The following is a 20,574-nucleotide window of genomic DNA, read 5'->3' on the forward strand; positions in this document are numbered from 1 at the left end:
CTACTATTGCCAACATATAGGGCAACCGTTCTCAGATTTTTGGCACATCGTTCTCTCCCTGTAGCTAGTCGATACTATCGGACTATGCTCGGGGTTAGTGTATCTGCAGAAAACATGATTAAGGCTACCTAAGTCAGCAGAGTGCCATCTATCCTAGATACATAACCATAGTAATAGGGCTACTTATATAACTTCGCATGCAACATCTTAACTTTTTGAAAAGAATTTATTGTCAAGTTTTAATTTAGAAAGAGGTTCCGAAGCTTTATTTAATCATTTATGCTCGGATACCACCTGTGGCAGAACCACCTAATCTAATGCCTCCTAGGAGTAATTATCTTTAATTAGACACTAAGTACTCAAGGGATGACACTAAATTACGTAGTTCCATTGGGCACACCCCATGGGAGAACCCAAAAAACCACATTTTTCCATCTGGATCACAAATGAGAGAATAAAGCTTACAACATTTAGCCATTTCTTACATCACTTTTTATGCAACATTAGAGTATAATATTTATTATTATAACAACAGAAAATAATCATGTTATCAGAGTTTTAGCTGAAATAAAATCATTTAATGACAAGTTAAACATTAACATGATGATCCGTTATATACATCATAACAGATTATAAGTTTTTCTATTGTAAATCATTTTGGGTGAAAGTTTCACATAAACTCTATGTCCGCAACATTAAGGAAATCCTTGCTGAGCCCACCAGGAGGTTTCCACACACAAGTGTCAGCTCCACATGTTCCTGCCACCTACAACAGGGTAGAACAAACAATGAGTACTCGATTGTACTCCGCAATACTTACCCGTCAGGAGGAAAGAAAAGACTCCAAGGAATATGCAAGGCTATCTGGCTTATGGATTTATTGCATCTGCAGGAGCATTACTAAACATGCATCCTTATATTCAATTTTATTAGCAGTCAGTATTAGTTCATTAACTAATCATTCTATGTAAGCACCTATGCTACTTTCAAGCAGATGGTAAGCAATCAGAATCATTTTACCATCTTTCATCTTCCAGTTCTTACTGCGGTGCTAGACTATAGACAAGTCGTACCAGATTACCCGGCGATTCAAGAATCAATGTGCCCAGCTGGGTACCCCAAAATACATGCCCCGCTTATACCCCAGGCACAAGCAGGACCAACCCACCACTCTCCTATCAAGGGGTCCAGGTCCCCGTCCAAACATGGACTCCAAGCCCCCACACATGAGTCCCAGACTCGGTGTGGTGCTTAGACCTCTACCATCCCCGCCTCCAATCAGTCGGTCCGAAAAGATCCAGAACCCACGACAAGAGAGTAACAAGCCTTTCCTGCTCCCATAAATAAGTATGTGCTCAGGATAATAAGTCTATGACCTGCCTAGAACCCAGTACAACGGTCGGTCCTTAACTGACACATGCAGAATAAATGCAATCCAAGCCTCGCTCGAATGCCAAACCAAGTCCAGATCCAAAGTGCCATTCCGCCTCATCTCTAATTATCATATATATATATATATATATATTCCATGTGATAGTAATATAATAACAATAATAATATATTTCCTATCTCTCGCGAGTGACAGGCAATCACTCGACTTCTACCGGAGTCCTATAGCATAGCAATCTACATGATCCTGTCATACTAGTAAAACTCATAAGATAAGGATATATATATATATATGCAAGTGGGTTTCATTCAACTCCTTAAAACTTAATGCACAAACATAATATAAAGTGCAGAAAAGTAGGGGTTATGCACCGGGGCTTGCCTGGGTAACATATAACCAAAAGTTAGTATTCCATCTTTGTGACCTGATCCATAGCACCATCTTTCCAGCTACCCAGTTGGTTCCATGATCCATCATCATTCCTATTATGATATGCATAGATGAAATGCATGCTTCAGTCAAACAAACATACACACAGGCATTTACAATTGTTAAAAGACAAGCAACACGTCGTCGAGTGTTTAGGGTAGCTAATCGTCATCAAGCAACTTTGTATTTTTATATATATTAAAACACACAAGTACAAGCCAATTCAACCTACTAAACACACATCCATAACTAAACATAGCCAAGCCACCCTTTATTAGTCAAGTATGGAAAACCAGTAGCATAGAAAACATGTTGCAAACACAAGGTGAAATATATACAAAAGCTAATTGCTTAACTAAGCATAAAGATTAAATAAAATGGTGACGGTTCGAACATAAATCTAGGAGATGAAAGTTTTATGGACGGAACATCTCAACTAAACATAGCTACTGTGTGAATATCATAGTTTTCGAACGAGCAATTTAATTACTACAACATAATCAAGATTTAATTGCAATTAAGCATTTGACACATGATAAATTAATAACTCAGTAATTAAGCATCCACTAAACATGAAACTTTTACCATAGCACAAACACATCCACACTAGTCTACCATAAAAATTTCACTACATTTGGACTAATACAACATCCTTTATTAAATAAACATAAAGGCTAGATTACACCTACACGAAAAACTTCATACTAAAGCACATGATATAATATATCTACTGCATAGAGTTAGTCACAAGGATTCCAAAATATATTTATTTACCTTTTTAAGATTTTTCTACTAATTACTATGATTTTCCAAAGTTTCAGACGATTTAATCATAAAAGAAAAAGAAAAAGCCTAATAGGACAAACACGTTGCTCTAAAGCCCCTAGGATTTCACTAAATCAACCCGTAGTACATCACACACTATACATCACTATTCATAAGAGTCACGGTTTTGCATTGGGAACCTTGGAAAAGTCTCTATTCTCACCCCAAGGTCCTTTTCTTCACCTTGAAGCAGAGCAGCGAGCATGGGAGGCAGTGCGCCGGCCGATTCCTGGTCGAAGGGGCGGCTCACCGGCGGCGGTGCTATCGCGGGGGCCGCGGCAGCCTCGCGCGCGCTATGTAGGACGTGGCTCGCCTAGAGTTGGCCCGCGGTGGCATGGCCGTGCGCACGCACAGCGGAGGCGGCGGCGGGCCGACACCGAGGTGGTTCCAGTGATCTCCGACTCGGCCAAGGTACGCCAGGCGAAGAGGAGGAATAGGCGGAGGAGGTGATAGTGGCGGCTTGGCCGGGCGCAGCCGACAGTGGCCCGCCCACGCGCGCGGTGCCCGTGGGGGCCTCCCCATCCATGGCAGCCTTGGCGCGCAGCAAGAACAAAGGGGAGGGAGTGCAGGAGCACGTCCGGTTGGGAGGGCGAGAGAGGGACGCGAGGGCACACATAAAGAGGGCGAGGCGAGGAAGCAGCATGGCATGGGCAGTGGCGTGGGCATGGGAGAGGAACAGCGCAGCGAGGACGATGCCGTTGTGCGCGCACAGAGCCCATGTGCTCCTCTCGGTAGTGAACTGGTCAAGTGGAGTAGGCAAGCGGCAGGCGCGCACGCGGGCAGTAGTAGGCGGGCAGGTGTGCGGGAGTGTAGCATGTAGGCACAGGCGTTCCTGTAGTGCATGCATGCGGGCAGCTTGGACGATGCGGCATGCAGGCGCAGCTGTATCGTGGATGCAGTAATAGCAGCAGGTACACGATCTGTGGACCGGCGATGGTGCGTGCCTGGTGGGCTGGGCGCACAGGAAGGGTGCTGGGCCTGAGCGCTCGTCAGCCGTCGATCCAGAGATCAACGGCTCATGAAGGCATGTTGGTATAGGATACGTATAAGTGTATTTCCTATTGTATTTTGTTATTTATTTTTCTATAGAAAAACAGCAAGGTGATTTAAGCACATGGCCTTGCTTGGGCACACGGCCAAGTTGAGCACGGTGCTCGGCCAGCACCGCTTGTCCGCGTGTGTGCATAGGGAGGGTATGTGTGTGCGTGGGCGTAGGGCCTGGCGACCAGCAGCAGCGGCAGCATTAGCGCAGGGCCAGGCATGCAGGTAGGCGTTGCGGCATGCGGCCAGGGGCAGCGTGGGCATAGGCGCGGTCAGTGGCGGAGCCTGGAATTATCCCTAGGGGGCGGCCGCCAGAAATTACTCCCTCCGTCCCAAAATAAGTGACGTTCTCGTTTCCCAAGAAACGACTGCTGGCAATTATATATTAAAATATATAAATATTTATGTTAAGTAATTAATATCATCGAAAAGATATTTTTGTCTAGTTTTTTAACAAATTTATTTGAAGATGTAAATATTGCACGTATTTTTTACAAATCGAGTCAAACTTGTGGCACGAAAACCCAAAACGTCGTTTATTTTGGGACAAAGGGAGTATACTTAGGGGGGTCGGTCAAAAGAGCCAACATGTAAAAACTAAGTGTAATTCAACTCGTTAGGTTCCTTGTGATGACTATCGGAATTAATTCACTGACTTGAACGGGTGCTCGTAATTTCTTATATGTATTCTAGGATCTAAGATGTTATTTTTTCAGTGGTAAGTGATATGTCCGTTAACAGCAAGACATATAAGATGACTTTGTAAATCTTGAGTACCGACTTGGTCTTTTTCATTGTGATAATTTTATTATCTAGTTGTGTTTTGTATGATTATATTATCTAGAAGATATTAATAGGTATATATGACAAGAATTTTATATAATCTCTCTCTTAATATAAATAAAAAATATTAAGTCATACTACTAATTTTGTTGTTGTGAAATATTTGGGGGGAGGGGGCCATGGCCCCTGCCAGCCCCCCCTTGGCTTCGCTAGTGGGCGCGGTGCAGGCGCTCTCTCTCTCTCTCTCTGTGCATACGGCGCTCTCTCTCTCTCTCTCTCCATTCCAGCTGCATGCGGCCGGCCTTGAAGATTGCGCACGTGGGCACATGAAGGGAGCAGCAGCAAGGGAGAGGACAGGCGCAGGCAACAGGCAAGCACGGTGCACTTTCCCTCTCACCCTCTCCTCATTAACACGCGCGTCGGACAGGGGTGAGGTAGGCGAGATGAGCGGCTGTGAACGCTCACAATGAGCAGCGGCACTTTTGATTTCATTTTCATTCCTTTTCATACTAATTTTTAAACTAACAAACATCACATAAACACTCGAAACAAACATACTAACACACTCATGACGTTCTTACCTTGCTGATGGCATAATTTTTCTACCCACATTATATATCATTTTAGCTCTCAAAACTTCATTTTCCAAGCCAACTTTATATATTTCCAAACACGGCTAAAGCACTAAAGTTTGTTACTCGATATTTTAAATGCAACAAAAACTCATTCTTCGAATTTTATTTAAGTACTATATACAAGTCGAATCGTATTTTTGTTTATAAAAATTGCTTCCATGCCAATATTTAGAACTACTTATTCTACTCTTCGCGTTAGGATTTTTCATTAACACATATATGCATTTACGTAACTAACTCACTATATTGATAGATCTATCTCTCATGCCATAATTTTAATGCTTAGCGAGCTCGTAACACCTGGGGTGTTACATGCTTCATCATCACTATCATCATGAGAACATTCTTCATCACTTGATTCTTCCTTCTTAGCCTTACCCTTTCTCTTGTTCTTGGAGGATGAAGTGTCGGCCTTGAATGCCACACTCTTCTTCTTCTTCTTGTCTTCCTCCTTAACAATTTCTTCACCATCACTATTGTATTGGTCCTCAGTCATCACATCACCAAGCACCTCATTTGGAGTGACATCCTTCAATCCACCTCTAAAGATGATAGTTCTCAATGTCTTGAATCTCTTTAGCAAGCACATCAAGAATTTGTGAGAGAAGTCATCATCCTTCACCTTCTCACCCAAACTCTTGAGATCATTGATGATGACTTGTAGCCTATAGAACATCTCTGGAATGGACTCATCATCCTTCATCTTGAAGTTTGATAGCTTGTCTTTGAGCATATAGAGCTTGGCACTAGAGCAATTTGATTAGTATGACAAATAGCGAAATGCAAACTTGCTCTAGCTCTACAAGGGTTACAAGCCACATATCCAACAATTCTAGTTACTATAATCACTAGGCACACAAATGTCTAAGTCACTACTCACTAAGAGCTCTCACACTTGCTACACTAAAGAGTTCCACTAGATGATCTTAAGCTACAAAGTAAGCTCTCAATTCTAGCTATACTAAAGAGCTTGCTACAACTAGTTTGCGGGAATGTAAATGAGTGAGTAGGGTGATTATACCACCACATAGTGGAGTAAACCAATTACAAGATGAATACCAGTTAAATCACTGGGAGAATACCAAAGGGCAAGAGACAACCAATTTTTCTTCCAAGGTTCATATGCTTGCTGGCACGCTAGTCTCCGTTGTGTCGACCAACACATGGTGGTTCGGTGGCTAAGAGGTGTTGCATGAACCTCGTCCACACAATTGGACACGACAAGAACCTACCCACAAGTGAGGTAACTCAATAACATGAGCAATCCACTAGAGTTACCTTTCAGCTCTCCGCTGGGAAAGATACAAGACCCCTTACAATCACCAGAGCCAGCCACAAACAATCACCAACTCGTACCGAAGCTCCTCCACTGCTCCAAACCATTTAGGTGGTGGCAACCATCAAGATAAACAAGAAATCCGTGGCCACAACGATCCCCAAGTGCCACTAGATGCAATCACTCAAGCAAATGCACTTGGAATCATTTCCAATCTCACTATGATGATGAATCAATGACGGAGATGAGTGGGAGGTGTTTGCTTAGGCTCACAAGGATGTCAAGTATGTAAAAGTGCCAAGAGGGTGAGCCCCAAGCCAGCCAAACACTATTTATAGATGTCTCCTCGAAATAGAGTTGTTGGCCAGCCACAAGCCGACCGGACGCTACTCCGTGTCAGGTCGCCCGAGTCCGGTCACTAGATGGCTGCCACACGTCCCTCATTCAAATCTCATGCGTCGATCTTTAATGGTAACTTCAATAAACGCCCAAGTGCTAAAGATTGATCGGACTCGTCCTCAAAACGACCGAACTCACATTCACAGTGCTGAAAGGTCCTAATGGCTAGAGGGGGGGTGAATAGCCTAATAAAAATTTCTACAACAACACTTAACCAAATGGTTAGACAATTATGAGGCGAAGCGAGTGTTGCGCTAGCCTACTAAAAAATGCAAGCCATCTACCACAATTCTAGTTTAGATAGTGTCAATTCACACAAGAGCAATGACACTACCCTATGTTAGTGTGCTCTCAAAGGCTAACTAAAGAGCCACACCAACCAAGCATGCAAGCTCTCACAACTAGCTACACTAAAGAGCTTGTCAACTAGTTTGCGGTAAAGTAAAGAGAGTGATCAAGAGGGTTATACCGCCGTGTAGATGAATGAACCAATCAATCACGAAGATGAATAACAATGATGACCAATCACCTCGGAATCAATGATGAACACAATGATTTTTTACCGAGGTTCACTTCCTTGCCGGCAAGCTAGTCCTCGTTGTGGCGATTCACTCACTTAGAGGTTCACGCGCTAATTGGCTTCACACGCCAAACCCTCAATAGGGTGCCGCACAACCAACACAAGATGAGGATCACACAAGCCACGAGCAATCCACTAGAGTACCTTTTGGCGCTCCGCCGGGGAAAGGTCAAAAACCCCTCACAATCACCACGATCGGAGCCGGAGACAATCACCACCTCCGCTCGACGATCCTCGCTGCTCCAAGCCGTCTAGGTGGCGGCAACCACCAAGAGTAACAAAGCGAAATCCGTAGCGAAACATGATCACTAAGTGCCTCTAGATGCAATCACTCAAGCAATGCACTTGGATCACTCCCAATCTCACTATGATGATGAGTCAATGATGTAGATGAGTGGGAGTCCTTTAGCTAGGCTCACAAGGTTGCTATGTCAATGAAAATGTGCAAGAGTTATCCCTTGAGCCGGCCATGGGGCTATAAATAGAGCCCCAATCAAATAGAGCCGTATACCCCTTCACTGGGCAAAACACGCTCTGACCGGACGCTCCGGTCATACTGACCGGACGCTGGCCCTCAGCGTCCGGTCGCCCGATGGACGCCACGTGTCATCGCCTTCAAACGCTGTTCGTCAGATTCCAACGGCTGCGAAGCTGACCGGACGCTCCGATAAAACTGACCAGACGCTGAAGCCCCAGCGTCCGGTCGTTTCCAGTAAGCTCCCCGAGGCATGTTTTTTTTACTGGACGCAGCCAGCGTCCGGTGCTCAACCCTAGCCACTGTGCCGTCTGACAGCTCGACCGGACGCAGCCTTTCAGCGTCCGGTCGCTGAGTGACCCAGCGTCCGATCAGTAGACCGACGCCAGCATCATTTCGATCAACTCCATTTCAACTCTTACTTCTTCACCCTTGCTCAAGTGTGCCAATCACCAAGAATTTTGCATCCGGCGCAATAGAAAATAGACATTTCATTTTCCTGAAAGCGTCGAATCTAGTGCACATGTGGTAGCATATTTTCACAATATTATCAAGGGTGTTAGCACTCCACTAGATCCTAAATGCATATGTAATGAGTTAGAGCATCTAGTGGTACTTTGATAACCGCATTCCGATACGAGTTTCACCCCTCTTAATAGTACGGCTATCAAACCTAAATGTGATCACACTCTCTAAGTGTCTTGATCACCAAAACAAAATAGCTCCTACAAGTTATACTTTTGCCTTGAGCTTTTTGTTTTTCTCTTTCTTCTCTTCAAGTGTAAGCCCTTGATCATCTCCATGCTATCACCATTGTCATGTTATGATCTTCATTTGCTTCTCTACTTGAAGTGTGCTACCTATCTCATGATTACTTGATGAACTAGGTTAGCACTTAGGGTTTCATCAATTCACCAAAACCAAACTAGAGCTTTCAAGTGCGTCCGATCGCGTCTAGTAGGGTTCCAGAGCACAGAAATCAAGATCGGACGCGCTCGGTCAAAGGTGACCTAACACGCCACGGCGTCTGGTCCTCACTGGCCTCTACTCTGCACGCACATTGTTAGCATACATCAGCAAAGTAGCTTTTCACCTGCGCGTCCGGTCACATGAACAGCTCATGTGTCCGATCGCGCCACCGAGCGCTGCACCTCACTAGACCAGGTGACCGGACTCAGCCACGAGTCAGGTCCCTATGTATGATCGTTCTTCGGTCTTCGCGGCCAAGTTACACGCCACCGGCTATAAATGACCGGACGCTGCCTAGGGTTAGGTCCCGCGTCCAATGTAGCGTCAGGTCAGGGACCGACGTCGCCTTTTCTTTTTCTATCTCCTCAAACACTTCGCCCTTGCTTCCAACTTGCTAACCACAAAGTGTAGGACTTGTGTGTACGTGTGTTAGCATTTTCCAAAGCATTTTACAATGGGCAAAGTTAGCACACTAGATTCCTAAATGCATGTGCAAAAGTCATGTCACCTAGTAGCACTCGATAAACCGTTTAACAAAAGATTTTCTCTCTTTATAGTACAGCTATCGATCCTAAGCGACTCACACCTTCTATGGTGTCTTGAGTGTAAAACAAAACCTATCATATACCTTTGCCTTCATCATCTCGGTTTTTGTTTTTCTCTTTCTTCTTTTCAAGTTGAGCTTGATCATCTTCAACATATGTCCATCTCTATCTCCATGAACTTCATCACCATGCTCCACACTTAGATTGCACCAACCTAGCTCATTTCACAACTCGTGACAAAGGTTAGTGCTAGGTTTCATCAATTATCTAAAACCAAACTAGGGCTTTCAGCTGCGCAGCCTCCTCTCCGGCGTGCAGGGTGGCGGCGGACGCATGGGCATGGAGGCACGCAGAGTCGCGACCCGTGCAAGTTGTCCCCGATCGGATAGAGGAGAGAGAAAAAATAAAATAAGTGAGGATTAAAAGAAAAGAAAAAAATAAATCCCTAAGGACATTTTAGACTTTTTGCATAGCAGATTGATACCGTTACTAGCGAAAGTGGACAGAATGGCTTGGGAGAAGAAAAAAAAAAGTAAAGTGTCATGACATCTAGGTGCGTTCGAACTTTTTAGTGACCTGTAAGTCTGGAGCATCTTTCATAATGGCACACAGGTCAAAGGCTCAAGGAGGAAGGATTTTCTCCTCTTCTGCTCTGTAAAACGCGGCCCGGTCTGGCCCGTTACTCAAGTAGAGGAAGCCCAAGAGGAACCAGGCCATCTGTGATTTCACTGCAGGGCAGGGGCAAGCGGCGAAACCTATGGAGTTAGCGCTGGACAAAATACTTGCGGCTTACCAACTCGCTCGACTCGTGTCCAGCTCGGCTCGGCTCGGCTTGTTTTAACTTTTTTCACGAGCTGAGCAGGAAGTCTAGCTCGCTGTTTTAACGAGCCAGCTCGCGAGCTGCTCACGAGCTTAAACGAGCTGAGGCCTATCAGCCCACGGCCATAAATCTAGAAGATGATGATGCTGACCTAGAAGCATATACCTATTCCATTGATATGTAATCCTTATTTTCAGCTATTTCGTATGAATTTTGATTTTATAATTGTTGTGGCACTTAAATGTTGATTTATGGATTGTTTTCCGGTGAGAAGACGATGATGCTGATATTGAATTTGTGAACTTTCCTAAGTCTATGATGGCAAGCAAGTAGTAAGTATGCTGGAACTACATGGATCATGAATGAACTAGCTATGTTGCATGGTTGATATTTTTGATGAACCTAATATGTATTAATCATGGTTGCATAACGGTGGACGTCATCTTCTGGAATTATTATGACATAGACATTATAAACATGTGTATCCTATTTTTTAGTAGCTCGTGAGCTAAATGAGCCATGAGCGGAGCTAAGCTGTCCCTTTAGCTCGTAATATTAACTCATTTAGCTTGTTAACTTAACGAGCCGGCTTCGTTGACAAAGAGCCAAGCTGGGTGGATATCAAGACCTCTACGGAGTCCGGTGAGGGCGGCGGCTGCCGAACATCGTCGTTTGGACGTCTGGACTCACGTTAAATGTACCCATTTATCATCAGCCCAATGTCATCGTAACCGGGGAGTCGATCATTCGAACGTCATTTTTGCAATTTTTTCCTCCCGTGGGAGCTCGTCGTGCAGATCCTCCGCCGCCTCCCGTACCGGTCGCTCTGCCGCTTCAGGTGCGTCTCCAGGTCCTGGCACGACGTCTCCTACCACCCCGACCACCGCAACACGCTGCCCCAGGACCTCGCCGGCTCGCCGGCCTTCTCTATAGCAACCACGTCCCTAGCCCCCTCCACTGCGACTTCGCTGTCCGGTTCGCGCCGGCCGGCTCGTCCCCGTTCCCCGGCCTTGGGTTCCTTCCATGTGTCGCCCGCGCCCTGCCCCTCGACTGCTGCAACGGCCTCCTCCTCTGCCGCGCCGGCGGCGGGGCCGGTGGATGTCACTATGTCTGCAACCCGGCCACTGGCAAATTCACCGTTCTCCCGAAGCCGTCGTCTGGGTTCCAGGCGCTGGCTCTGGCTGCCTTCGAGCCTCACGGCGCCTCGCCTCGATTCCATGTACTTAACTTCGCAAGAACCGAGCCTGTGCAAAGGGTCCTCTTTGATTCCGATTTCGAAGAATCCGACGATGATGACGCTCCTTCTGATGGTGGTGGCTACGCGGCAGCGAATTGTTGGATTTGTGTGAGGCGACCGATTTCTGTGTGCAGGGCCTTGAGGTATTCTCGTCGGTAACCAGGAAATGGGTGCACGCTTGCCTTGACTACCATGTCAGGCTGGTGGAAGGAATGGGCAGTGTGTTCATCAATGGCTTTGTCAATTTGCTCACCCACGAGAAGAAGGTTCTCGCTGTCGATCCAGAGGGCCGGGCGTGGCGTCTGATTCCCTTGCCTGTATCCAGCAGGTTTGGGTTGGTCGGGTGCCTTGGACAGTCTCAGGGATTCCTGCATTATGCCGTGCAAGAAGGCTGCGGCTGCACCATGATGCAGGTTTGGATTCTGAAGGATTTCGGGGAACGGATTGGATTCTGAAGTGCCGGTTCGAGATTGAAGTGGCTCCGCAGACGAAGATAAGATACTGTTTGATTATGCTGGCAATGAATTCTGGTCTGAAATTTTCTATGTGGTCGTGTTTCATCCCGAGAGGGATCTTGTTTTCCTCCCTGTGGAAGGATACAAGTTGCTCTCCTATAATTTCATCAGTGCTGAAGTGAAGGAGATATGCATGCTGGAACCACAAACAAGGCCCAGGTTCCTGGTTTAGGTGCCCTCCTATGTGGATTTACCAAATCCTGATGTGCAAGGGAAGGAGTTGTTCTGATCAGTTCAACGTTGTACTGCATCTCTGGGAATCATGATTCGCCTAGTATCAATTGCTAATGTAAATGCTCATTTTGTCTGTAAATTTTGTAATATATTCTGCTTATTAATCCTGATTTTACTTTGTTTGTCGGTTTTAGAATGTATCATTTTTGCTAATCTGGAATAAGAAAGTGACATTCATCCCTTGAGGCAACGTGATACTGGTGATATGTAAACAAAATATGAGCAACTATTTCATGCCTTCCAATTTTTATGATAATGCTCGACGAAAGCTTAACTATGCCCCTTTTTTCATACTTGTATGCCTAAGGTAAATTTATTTCACATGCTCAGCTTAACATATGACTAGTGAAGATGGTCACATTAACATTACTATCTTTACTAGTCACGTTGAAACATCCTTGACGTGGAGCTATGGCTGTCTACCTTGCTCCCAGTTATAACATCCTTAGGTCATATTATAACTGCCAGTTATAATATGACGTGTTGTGTCATTTCCTTTGTCTAAATTTCTGCATCTCTTTTAGGTACTTAGCCATTAGTCCATAACGATAGTTCAATACTTCAGTCAGCTAGTAGAACCTATCCTTATATCCTAGATGCAGTATAATTTGTATGCATAAAGCAACTACATGATCATGTACTCCCTCTGTCCCAAATTATCTGTCGATTTTGGTTTCCATGCCATAAGTTTGACTCGATTTGTAGAAAATACGTGCAACATTTATATCTCCAAATAAATTTATTAAATAACTAGATTCAAAGATCTTTCCAATGATATCAATTATGTAACATAAATATTAATATTTTTTAATATATATTTTGTCAAAGTTGTTTTTCGGGAAGCGAAAACGACATATATTTTGGGACAGTGGAGTATTTCTGAGTAGATGCAGTATGAGTAGATGCTCCACAATTCTTTGATCTCTAGATGCATCGATTCAGTACCATGTTTCTCTGAAAGAAACAAGGGAGAATTATCTATTTGGCACTGAAACAAATCAGTCTTCCGTATTTAGCACTAAAAAATTTGAACTTCTTTATCTAGCATCAAATTGAAATTTTGTTCCGTAAATAGCACTACCGTCTATTTTCACTAGTAACGGTGTTAAGTGGCTTGCAAAATGACATGAATGCCCTTATTTCTGATGTATTCTGGATTCATTTTTTTGAGGAATGGCTCAGGTCCACATGTATATAGGCCTTTTAATCTTGACCGCAGATCAGGAGATGAATGGCTCAGGTCCACAGGTATGCATACTAGTATTTCTGATGTGTTCTGGATTTTATTTTTCTGATGAGGAAAAATGGCCAGATGACATCACGTGTTCACCGTATTGCACGGCGGCGCGTTCGATTCGGCACAGCACAGCAGCGCGCCTACGTGCGTGCGCGCGGGGAGGGCGCACATGCCTTCGCGCTCGCTCGGCCATGCTCCTGCGTGTGCTCCAGGTGCTCGCCGAGCTCCTGCAGACCGGCCCCGCGCTGCGAGCGAGGCCACCCATGGCCAGTCCCATGCCGAGGAGGCAGAGCACGCGCGAGCCTCCCGGCGACCTTTTGCGTGCTGGCGACCTACGCCGGCAGGGCGAGCCTGGAGCGCGCGAGGCCTGCGACGACGACGGCGCCCGCGGAGAGGCCGGTGAGCAGGGTTCGCGGCGCGCATGACACGACGGCGGTGAAGGAGACGGGGACGAGCGGGTTGGCCTGCTCCACGGCAGCGCGCCACCGGACAGCTCGCGGCGCTCGTTGCCGGAGAGGCGGGCTCCGTCGATCTAGAGTTAGCTTTTTTTTGTTTGGGGAGGAAGAAGGTCGCGGGAGCGCTCGGCCGTACGGGGAAGAAGGTCGCGGGATCCTGAATGCATGAGTAGAAGGGTATATTGGACATACGGAGACAAAACTGACAAGCTCAAACGATTCAACTAACATATGCACGGTAAAAATTGACGGTAGTGCTATTTAGGGAAGAAATTTTTAACTTAGTGCCAAACAAAGAAGTTTAAATTTTTAAGTGCCAAATAGACTGAATTGTTTCGGTGCCAAATAGATAATTCTTCCAAGAAACAAACAATTTTCAGAACAGTGTAACCAAAAGCAATGCTATACTGTATGTAGATAATTGATTTTTTAGTTGTCTGCTATCTCAGAGAAAACAGTGATGTTGCATCCACTGAACTGCACCGTTATTATAGTTCATTTTCCCTTGGGAAGCTTCGCACCACAAATGTTTTTTCCTTGCACTTGTCCAGTACTGAAGATATGCTCAAATATTAATGATGGGCATGGCTTGATTTCCTGGATCCCTTCTCTTTGCCATGTTGACAGATTAACTTGGTTGTGCCACTGAATTTGTTTCCTAAATATCTTGGATTGGTGAGTATATAAGAATGGCTTTGACTTCCTTGCGCATACAACAGCCCTATTGAGAGGAAAGAGCCACAAAACTCTGAAAGAAATGTTGGAACATGCTCCTGACACCGCATGGTCCTTAGTTTTGTCACTGACCTTTTGAACTCATATTTCTGAGTAAATGTATTTTTCGTAATTATGGGTCCATAGCCTTCATTTTTTTCAATCATGCAGTAGTTTCGTTTTTGTACTCTTTATTTTGACATGTCCAGGAAATAACTGTCAAAAGAATTTTGCCACTGGTCAGGTTTCTGCTGCAGAGGATAAAAGAAGAGGAAATAGGGGAAACAGAACTGAAAGACCTTGATTTCTCGGAGCTTTTTTTTTTCTTTCCCATTAGAGTCGGCTAAAAGATGAATAGGACATTGACTGTGGTCCATCTATTCTACTTTTATTTACGCCGTATATCATATGAAACACTGTAAACATTCCCTATTTATGCCATATATCCCTGTACTACACTCATTCAGTCTATATATAACTCAACATTGTCTGAGATATGATGGATAGATGAGTTAATAGATACTAGTGTTAGCATTAAAACTTTAAGGTTGAGTAGTTGTCTGATGACTCAACAAATGCCGACTGTAAGCAAAAGCATCCAAAGTCCACGCAGAGATATTTCACAGGCGGAGCTCTCCAGCATTCAGATTTCAGAGGATGCAGCACTCTCCTGTTGCATTCAGATTTCAGAGCATGCAACCTCTCCAGTATTCAGATTTCAAAGCATGACGTACCAGTATGGGGCAACCAGACAACTTAAAATGGATTTAACCGCTGCTCCCATGCACTGGATTGCTGGATCAGCACCGGTTCGATCCACAGTTCAACCAGCCCCATCTTTAATAACTGGGACTGGGAGCAATGAGATCAAATTAGGGTTACATCATTGCTAGATGTCTAAGATAACCCATTTTCACCCTACACCAAGTGCCTGGTAGACAGCCACAGCCCCACGTCAAAGATGTTAAGGAATCCAAATCTGTATCCACTAGAATCTATCCTTATTCGTATCTAATTCTAATATTGATACTGTAATGGATGTATGTATTTGAATTCGATTTTCATTACTTTTCTATTTGATTTTGATTCATATTCGAAAAAAAATGTAGGTATGGATGGATATTGATACTATTTTTTTTTCCACAACGGTCAAAACTGAAATTCATTACGCTTGTAATGAAATTACAAAGTTCAGCAGATAACAGAAACGTAAACAACATTATGACCAAAAGCAAACGCATCCTGAGGAAGATCACCCAGGGATCTGTCTCGAGGACAAAACTACCCCCCACGACTAGAAACGAAAACGCGATAAACCAATTGGAAAAATGAAAGAAGCTCTAGAAACGAAAACGCGGCGATAAACCAAAAAGCGCCCGCAAGACTGATGGATTGGAAAAATGTAAGAAGCTATTTGGGTGAGGGGAAGTGTTTCAATGGGTACAGTATAGCAAATCTGTTTACATATCAAAATGCTGCAAAAATGAAAGAAGCTTCTCCAGCGGCAGACTTAAGTGTCAGGAACTCAGGATCCTACAAGTTCAAATACTGCAAGAACTTATCCGATGGCTTGTTGGAACATGGTGACACCCCTCACGTTCGCAACCTCCCCCAAAAGATATTGGTTATTCATAAGATCCCAGACCTCCAAGGGCTTTCATTTCTCAACAGAAGAAAGTTACATCACAACTGGGAGAACATTTAGTCCTTCGCTTCTATGTAATTTTAACTACCTTCTGATGGAGCTATTCTCTGTCGTTTCCTATCTATGCTTCTTTCCTCTTATAATGTGCTAAGTGAGAGCATGAACCATTTGCAACAATCTCCAATGCAATCGCCCTTGACAAGAATGCCCACATTACAGTAGAAATAAAAATTATCCTATTCTGATGTGAATACAATAATATACAACAGAGACAGCACAACATGTATTGCCAGTTTGCCACGTAAACAGAGAGGTTGATAGACACAGAAATATCCATAGAGAAAAAACACAGGTTAATTGGTTCGACATCAAGAGTATGAAGTTTCACAAAGGCTAAAAGATAGTTCATTCAAACACAAGCAGCATATGATACTACAGCCATACATGATACATATATCTAGCACAAGAAGCAAAATATAATTCATTCAGACATTCGCCTTTTACAAAAGAAACATAATTTCCATCTCTCAACAACCATTCCAACAAGATTGAGTACCTGAATAAATTGAAGTATTTCTTGCCTTCTTCTCCTTGCTGGTGATTCACATCAAGATGATTTGACTTCTTGTTGATGTATCCAGTATGCTGGATTGAATCTGCACTCTGCTTTCTAGTCCCAGGCAGCCAATGACTCCGAGAAAAGGGGAACATAGGACAAACAGCGTTTTGAATAATTGTCCTCAAGCTCACACCCCATGTTGCGAATCACATGCACTTTTCTACTATCCATATCATAGCATCTTATTGTATGGTCCAAATCCGAAACAAAGAATATCAAGTGGCACTCTGGATGAATCGTGATCAGATTATACTGCTGCAGAGGACTAGAACTGATCTTTCCGAGTAACTCCGAAGTCCTGACACTATGTTTGAAGATCCACTCATCACTAGCATAGTCCTCAAGAACATACACTGATAGTCTCAAGTCATGTTCTTCAACCGTATTGAGATAGTACAAGTGCCCTTGAGAGTGTCCAATGAAACCGTCGTCATTGCCGTGCGGCACCGGAATGGTCCTCCTTGAGTTCCCCTCGGTGTCAACCACCAGTACATCTTCATGCCCAGATGCAAACACATGAAGAAAGCCATTGAGAAATACAGTGCTTATAGCATCCCACAAGGTCACATCGTCACTCCATAAACTGTCCCTGTGAGCCCACTGCCCGGTCTCCAACGAGTAGATCTCAAGCCCCTCGATAAAGTAGCCATATAGTACGAGCTCAAACACATGGAAGTTGGGGGAAACGACCGGGTCGAACCCCAGCCGCGTATCGCAGATGTTACCAGCCTGGCTGGACTCAGGCAGCGCCACCCATTCCTCGGTCGCCGGATTGCAGACGACGTAGCCGTCGCCCGCGTCCGTCGGGCTGCGGCAGAGGAGGAGACCGTTGCAGCAGTCCAGGAGGGTGATGTCGGCGTGGCCCGGGAGGAAGGACAGGGAGGGGCGGATCAGGGGCGCGCCCCTCCCCGTGACGTTGGTGAAGTGGCGGGCCGACTCGGGGAAGCGCTCGCTGCTGGTGGTGTGGTAGAAGAAACCGGCGAGGGTCTGGGGCAGCTTCTTGCGGTGGTCGGGGTGGGAGATGAGGCCAAGCCAGTGTTTGGACACGCACTTGAAGCGGCAGACCGACTTGACAGGCAGTCGCGAGAGTATCTCCACGATGAGGTCGTCGGTGAGGCAGGTCGCCGTGTTCCTCCTCTCCTTGGAGCACGCCGCCATGTCTGTGGGGAGTGAGGCGCTGCGAGTGGCGGCTACGGAGTGCTGAGGGAAGAAGCAAGCAGGAAGGGTTTTCTCCTCTGCTCTGTAAAATGCGGCCCGGCCCATTACTCGACCAGAGGAAGCCCAAGGAACCAGCCCATCTGTGGTTTCACTGCGGGGCACGGGCAGGCGGCGGAAGCGGAAGCCTATGGAGTCCGGTGAGGGCGGCGGCTGCCGTCTCCCGTGGGAGCTCATCGTGGAGATCCTCCGCCGCCTCCCGTACCGGTCGCTCTGCCGCTTCAGGTGCGTCTCCAGGTCCTGGCACGACCTCTCCTACCACCCTGACCAACGCAACGCGCTGCCCCAGGACCTCGCTGGCCTTCTCTACACCAACCACGCCCCTAGCCCCCTCCACTGCGACTTCGCTGTCCGGTTCGCGCCGGCCGGCTCGTCCCCGTTCCCTGGCCTTGGGTTCCTTCCATGTGGCGCCCGCGCCCTGCCCCTCGACTGCTGCAACGGCCTCCTCCTCTGCCGCGACGGCGGCGGGGCCGGTGGATGTCACTATGTCTGCAACCCAGCCACTGGCAAATTCACCATTCTCCCGAAGCCATCGTCTGGGTTCCAGGCGCTGGCCCTGGCTGCCTTCGAGCCTCACGGCGCCAAGCCTCAATTCCATGTACTTAACTTTGCAAGAACCGAGCCTGTGCAAAGGGTCTTCTTTGATTCAGACTTCGAAAAATCCGACAGTGATGACGCTCTGTCTGACACCGACGGTGGTGACTACGGCGGTGGCGAATTGTTGGATTTGTGCGAGGCGACCAACTTCTGTGTGCAGGGCCTTGAGCTATTCTCGTCGGTGACTGGGAAATGGGTGCAGAGCCACGCTTGCCGTGACTCCCATGTCAGGCTGGTGGAAGGAATGGGCAGTGTGTTCATCAACGGTTTTGTCAATTTGCTCACCCACGAGAAGAAGGTTCTTGCTGTCGATCCAGAGGGCCAGGCGTGGCGTCTGATTCCATTGCCTGTATCCAGCAGGTTTGGGTTGGTCGGGTGCCTCGGACAGTCTCAGGGATTCCTGCATTATGCTGTGCACGAAGGCTGCGGCTGCACCATGATGCAGGTTTGGTTTCGGAAGGATTTCGAGGAAGGGGATTGGATTCTGAAGTGCCGCTTTGAGATTGAAGTGGCTCCGCAGACGAAGATACTGTTTGATTATGCTGGGAATGAATTCTGGTCTGAAATTTTCTATGTGGTTGTGTTTCATCCAGAGAGGGATCTTGTTTTCCTCCCTGTGGAAGGATACAAGTTGCTCTCCTATAATTTGATCAGTGCTGAAGTGAAGGAGATATGCATGCTGGAACCAGAAACAAGGCCCAGGTTCCTGGTTTATGTGCCCTCCTATGTGGTTTTACCAAATCCTTACGTACAAGTGAAGGAATTGTTCTGATCGGTTTATCTGTCCTCCTATGTGGATTTACCAAATACTTATATGCAAGTGAAGGAATTGTTCTGATCAGTTCGGTGTTGTACTGCATCTCTGGGAATCATGATTCACCTAATATCAATTTGTCTCTGAATTTTGTGATATATTGTGCTTATGAGAATCCTGTTATTACTACTTTGTTTGTCAGTTTTAGGCTTTTACCATGTATCGATTTTGCTAATCTGGAATAAGAAGTGACATTCATCCCCTTGAGGCAATATGATATTGGTGATATGTAAACAAAATATGCTACTGTTTCATTCCTTCCAACTTTTATGATAATGCTCGAGGAAAGCTTAACTATGCCCCTTTTTTTCATATAACTGGTGATATTTGTATGCCTAAGGTAAATTTTTCACATGCTCAGCTTAACCTATGACTAGTGAAGGTGGTCACATTAACATTACTATCTTTATGGCTGTCTCTGGGAGCAATGTCGAAGATGTCAAGAAATCCAAATCTGTATCCACTAAAATCTATCCTTAATTGTATCCAATTCTAATATTGATACCCTAATGGATGTATGTATTTGAATTCGATTTTCCTTAGTTTTCTATTTGATTTTAATTCATATATTCGAAAAATATAGATATGGATGGATATTGATACTATATTATTTTTGTATATAATAAAACACACCTCTGGACCATGCTATAAATATATCTTTGATTTAGAGCATGTTTGATATGCATGACTAGTTATTAGTTGAGGCTAAAAATTATCCCAAATTAGCTATTGTTGCTAACTAGTTGGCTAACAACTAGTTGAAGATTTGGCATGCCCACTTATTAATACTCTCCTATTTAGATGCATCAGAGCTAATTTTGGTTAATTTTTGCGCTAGAAATTAGCCCTTGTATCAAACATGCCCTTAGTTAGGAATTGATATATTTATTGTAAATTGTTTTTTATATATTAGTTTATTTATTTATCATTTTATTGATGTAAATATTTTTATATACTTTAGCTTATTTATTTATTGATGTATATTTATATAAAGATTATTTTTATAGTTAAATACAAGATATCATAGGAATTCTAGGATATATTATTATGGACAAAACCTAATGATACATGCAACTCTCCCTTTATTGTGAGAAAACAGTGGCAATTGTATTTTAAGCCCATTGT

General features: G+C 45.0%; 2 protein-coding genes and 1 long non-coding RNA gene across 3 annotated transcripts; 1 reads left to right on the forward strand and 2 right to left on the reverse strand.

Moving 5' to 3' along the window:
• Positions 1-455: 455 nt before the first annotated feature.
• Positions 456-3,364, reverse strand: LOC136539500 (uncharacterized). The gene is made up of 3 exons (XR_010779702.1): positions 2,808-3,364; positions 1,772-1,872; positions 456-766 (listed from the first exon to the last, which is right to left on the reverse strand). It is a non-coding gene; the product is annotated as an uncharacterized lncRNA (long non-coding RNA).
• A 6,322-nt stretch (positions 3,365-9,686) lies between these two features.
• Positions 9,687-11,859, forward strand: LOC136536951 (uncharacterized). Its single transcript, XM_066529080.1, has 4 exons — positions 9,687-9,692; positions 10,953-11,005; positions 11,101-11,386; positions 11,539-11,859. Exons 1-4 carry the CDS (start codon positions 9,687-9,689, stop codon positions 11,857-11,859), a joined length of 666 nt encoding a protein of 221 aa, XP_066385177.1.
• Positions 11,860-16,534: 4,675 nt separating this feature from the next.
• On the reverse strand, positions 16,535-19,611 carry LOC136539501 (F-box protein At5g07610-like). Its single transcript, XM_066531469.1, has one exon. It carries the CDS (start codon positions 18,213-18,215, stop codon positions 16,875-16,877), a length of 1,341 nt encoding a protein of 446 aa, XP_066387566.1. The 5' UTR covers positions 18,216-19,611; the 3' UTR covers positions 16,535-16,874.
• Between the last annotated feature and the right edge of the window lie 963 nt (positions 19,612-20,574).

Source organism: Miscanthus floridulus, chromosome 2, assembly GCF_019320115.1.
Source record: "Miscanthus floridulus cultivar M001 chromosome 2, ASM1932011v1, whole genome shotgun sequence".
Taxonomy (NCBI): domain Eukaryota; kingdom Viridiplantae; phylum Streptophyta; class Magnoliopsida; order Poales; family Poaceae; genus Miscanthus; species Miscanthus floridulus.

Bases quoted from the DNA above. Each gene is read 5' to 3' on its own strand.
- LOC136536951 (XM_066529080.1), top strand. The intron at 11,006-11,100 runs GTGCGTCTCCAG...CCTTCTCTATAG, and splicing joins CGGTCGCTCTGCCGCTTCAG to CAACCACGTCCCTAGCCCCC. The intron at 11,387-11,538 runs GTACTTAACTTC...TTCTGTGTGCAG, and splicing joins GCGCCTCGCCTCGATTCCAT to GGCCTTGAGGTATTCTCGTC.
- LOC136539501 (XM_066531469.1), bottom strand. From the start codon at position 18,215: ATGAGCTCCCACGGGAGACGGCAGCCGCCGCCCTCACCGGACTCCATA.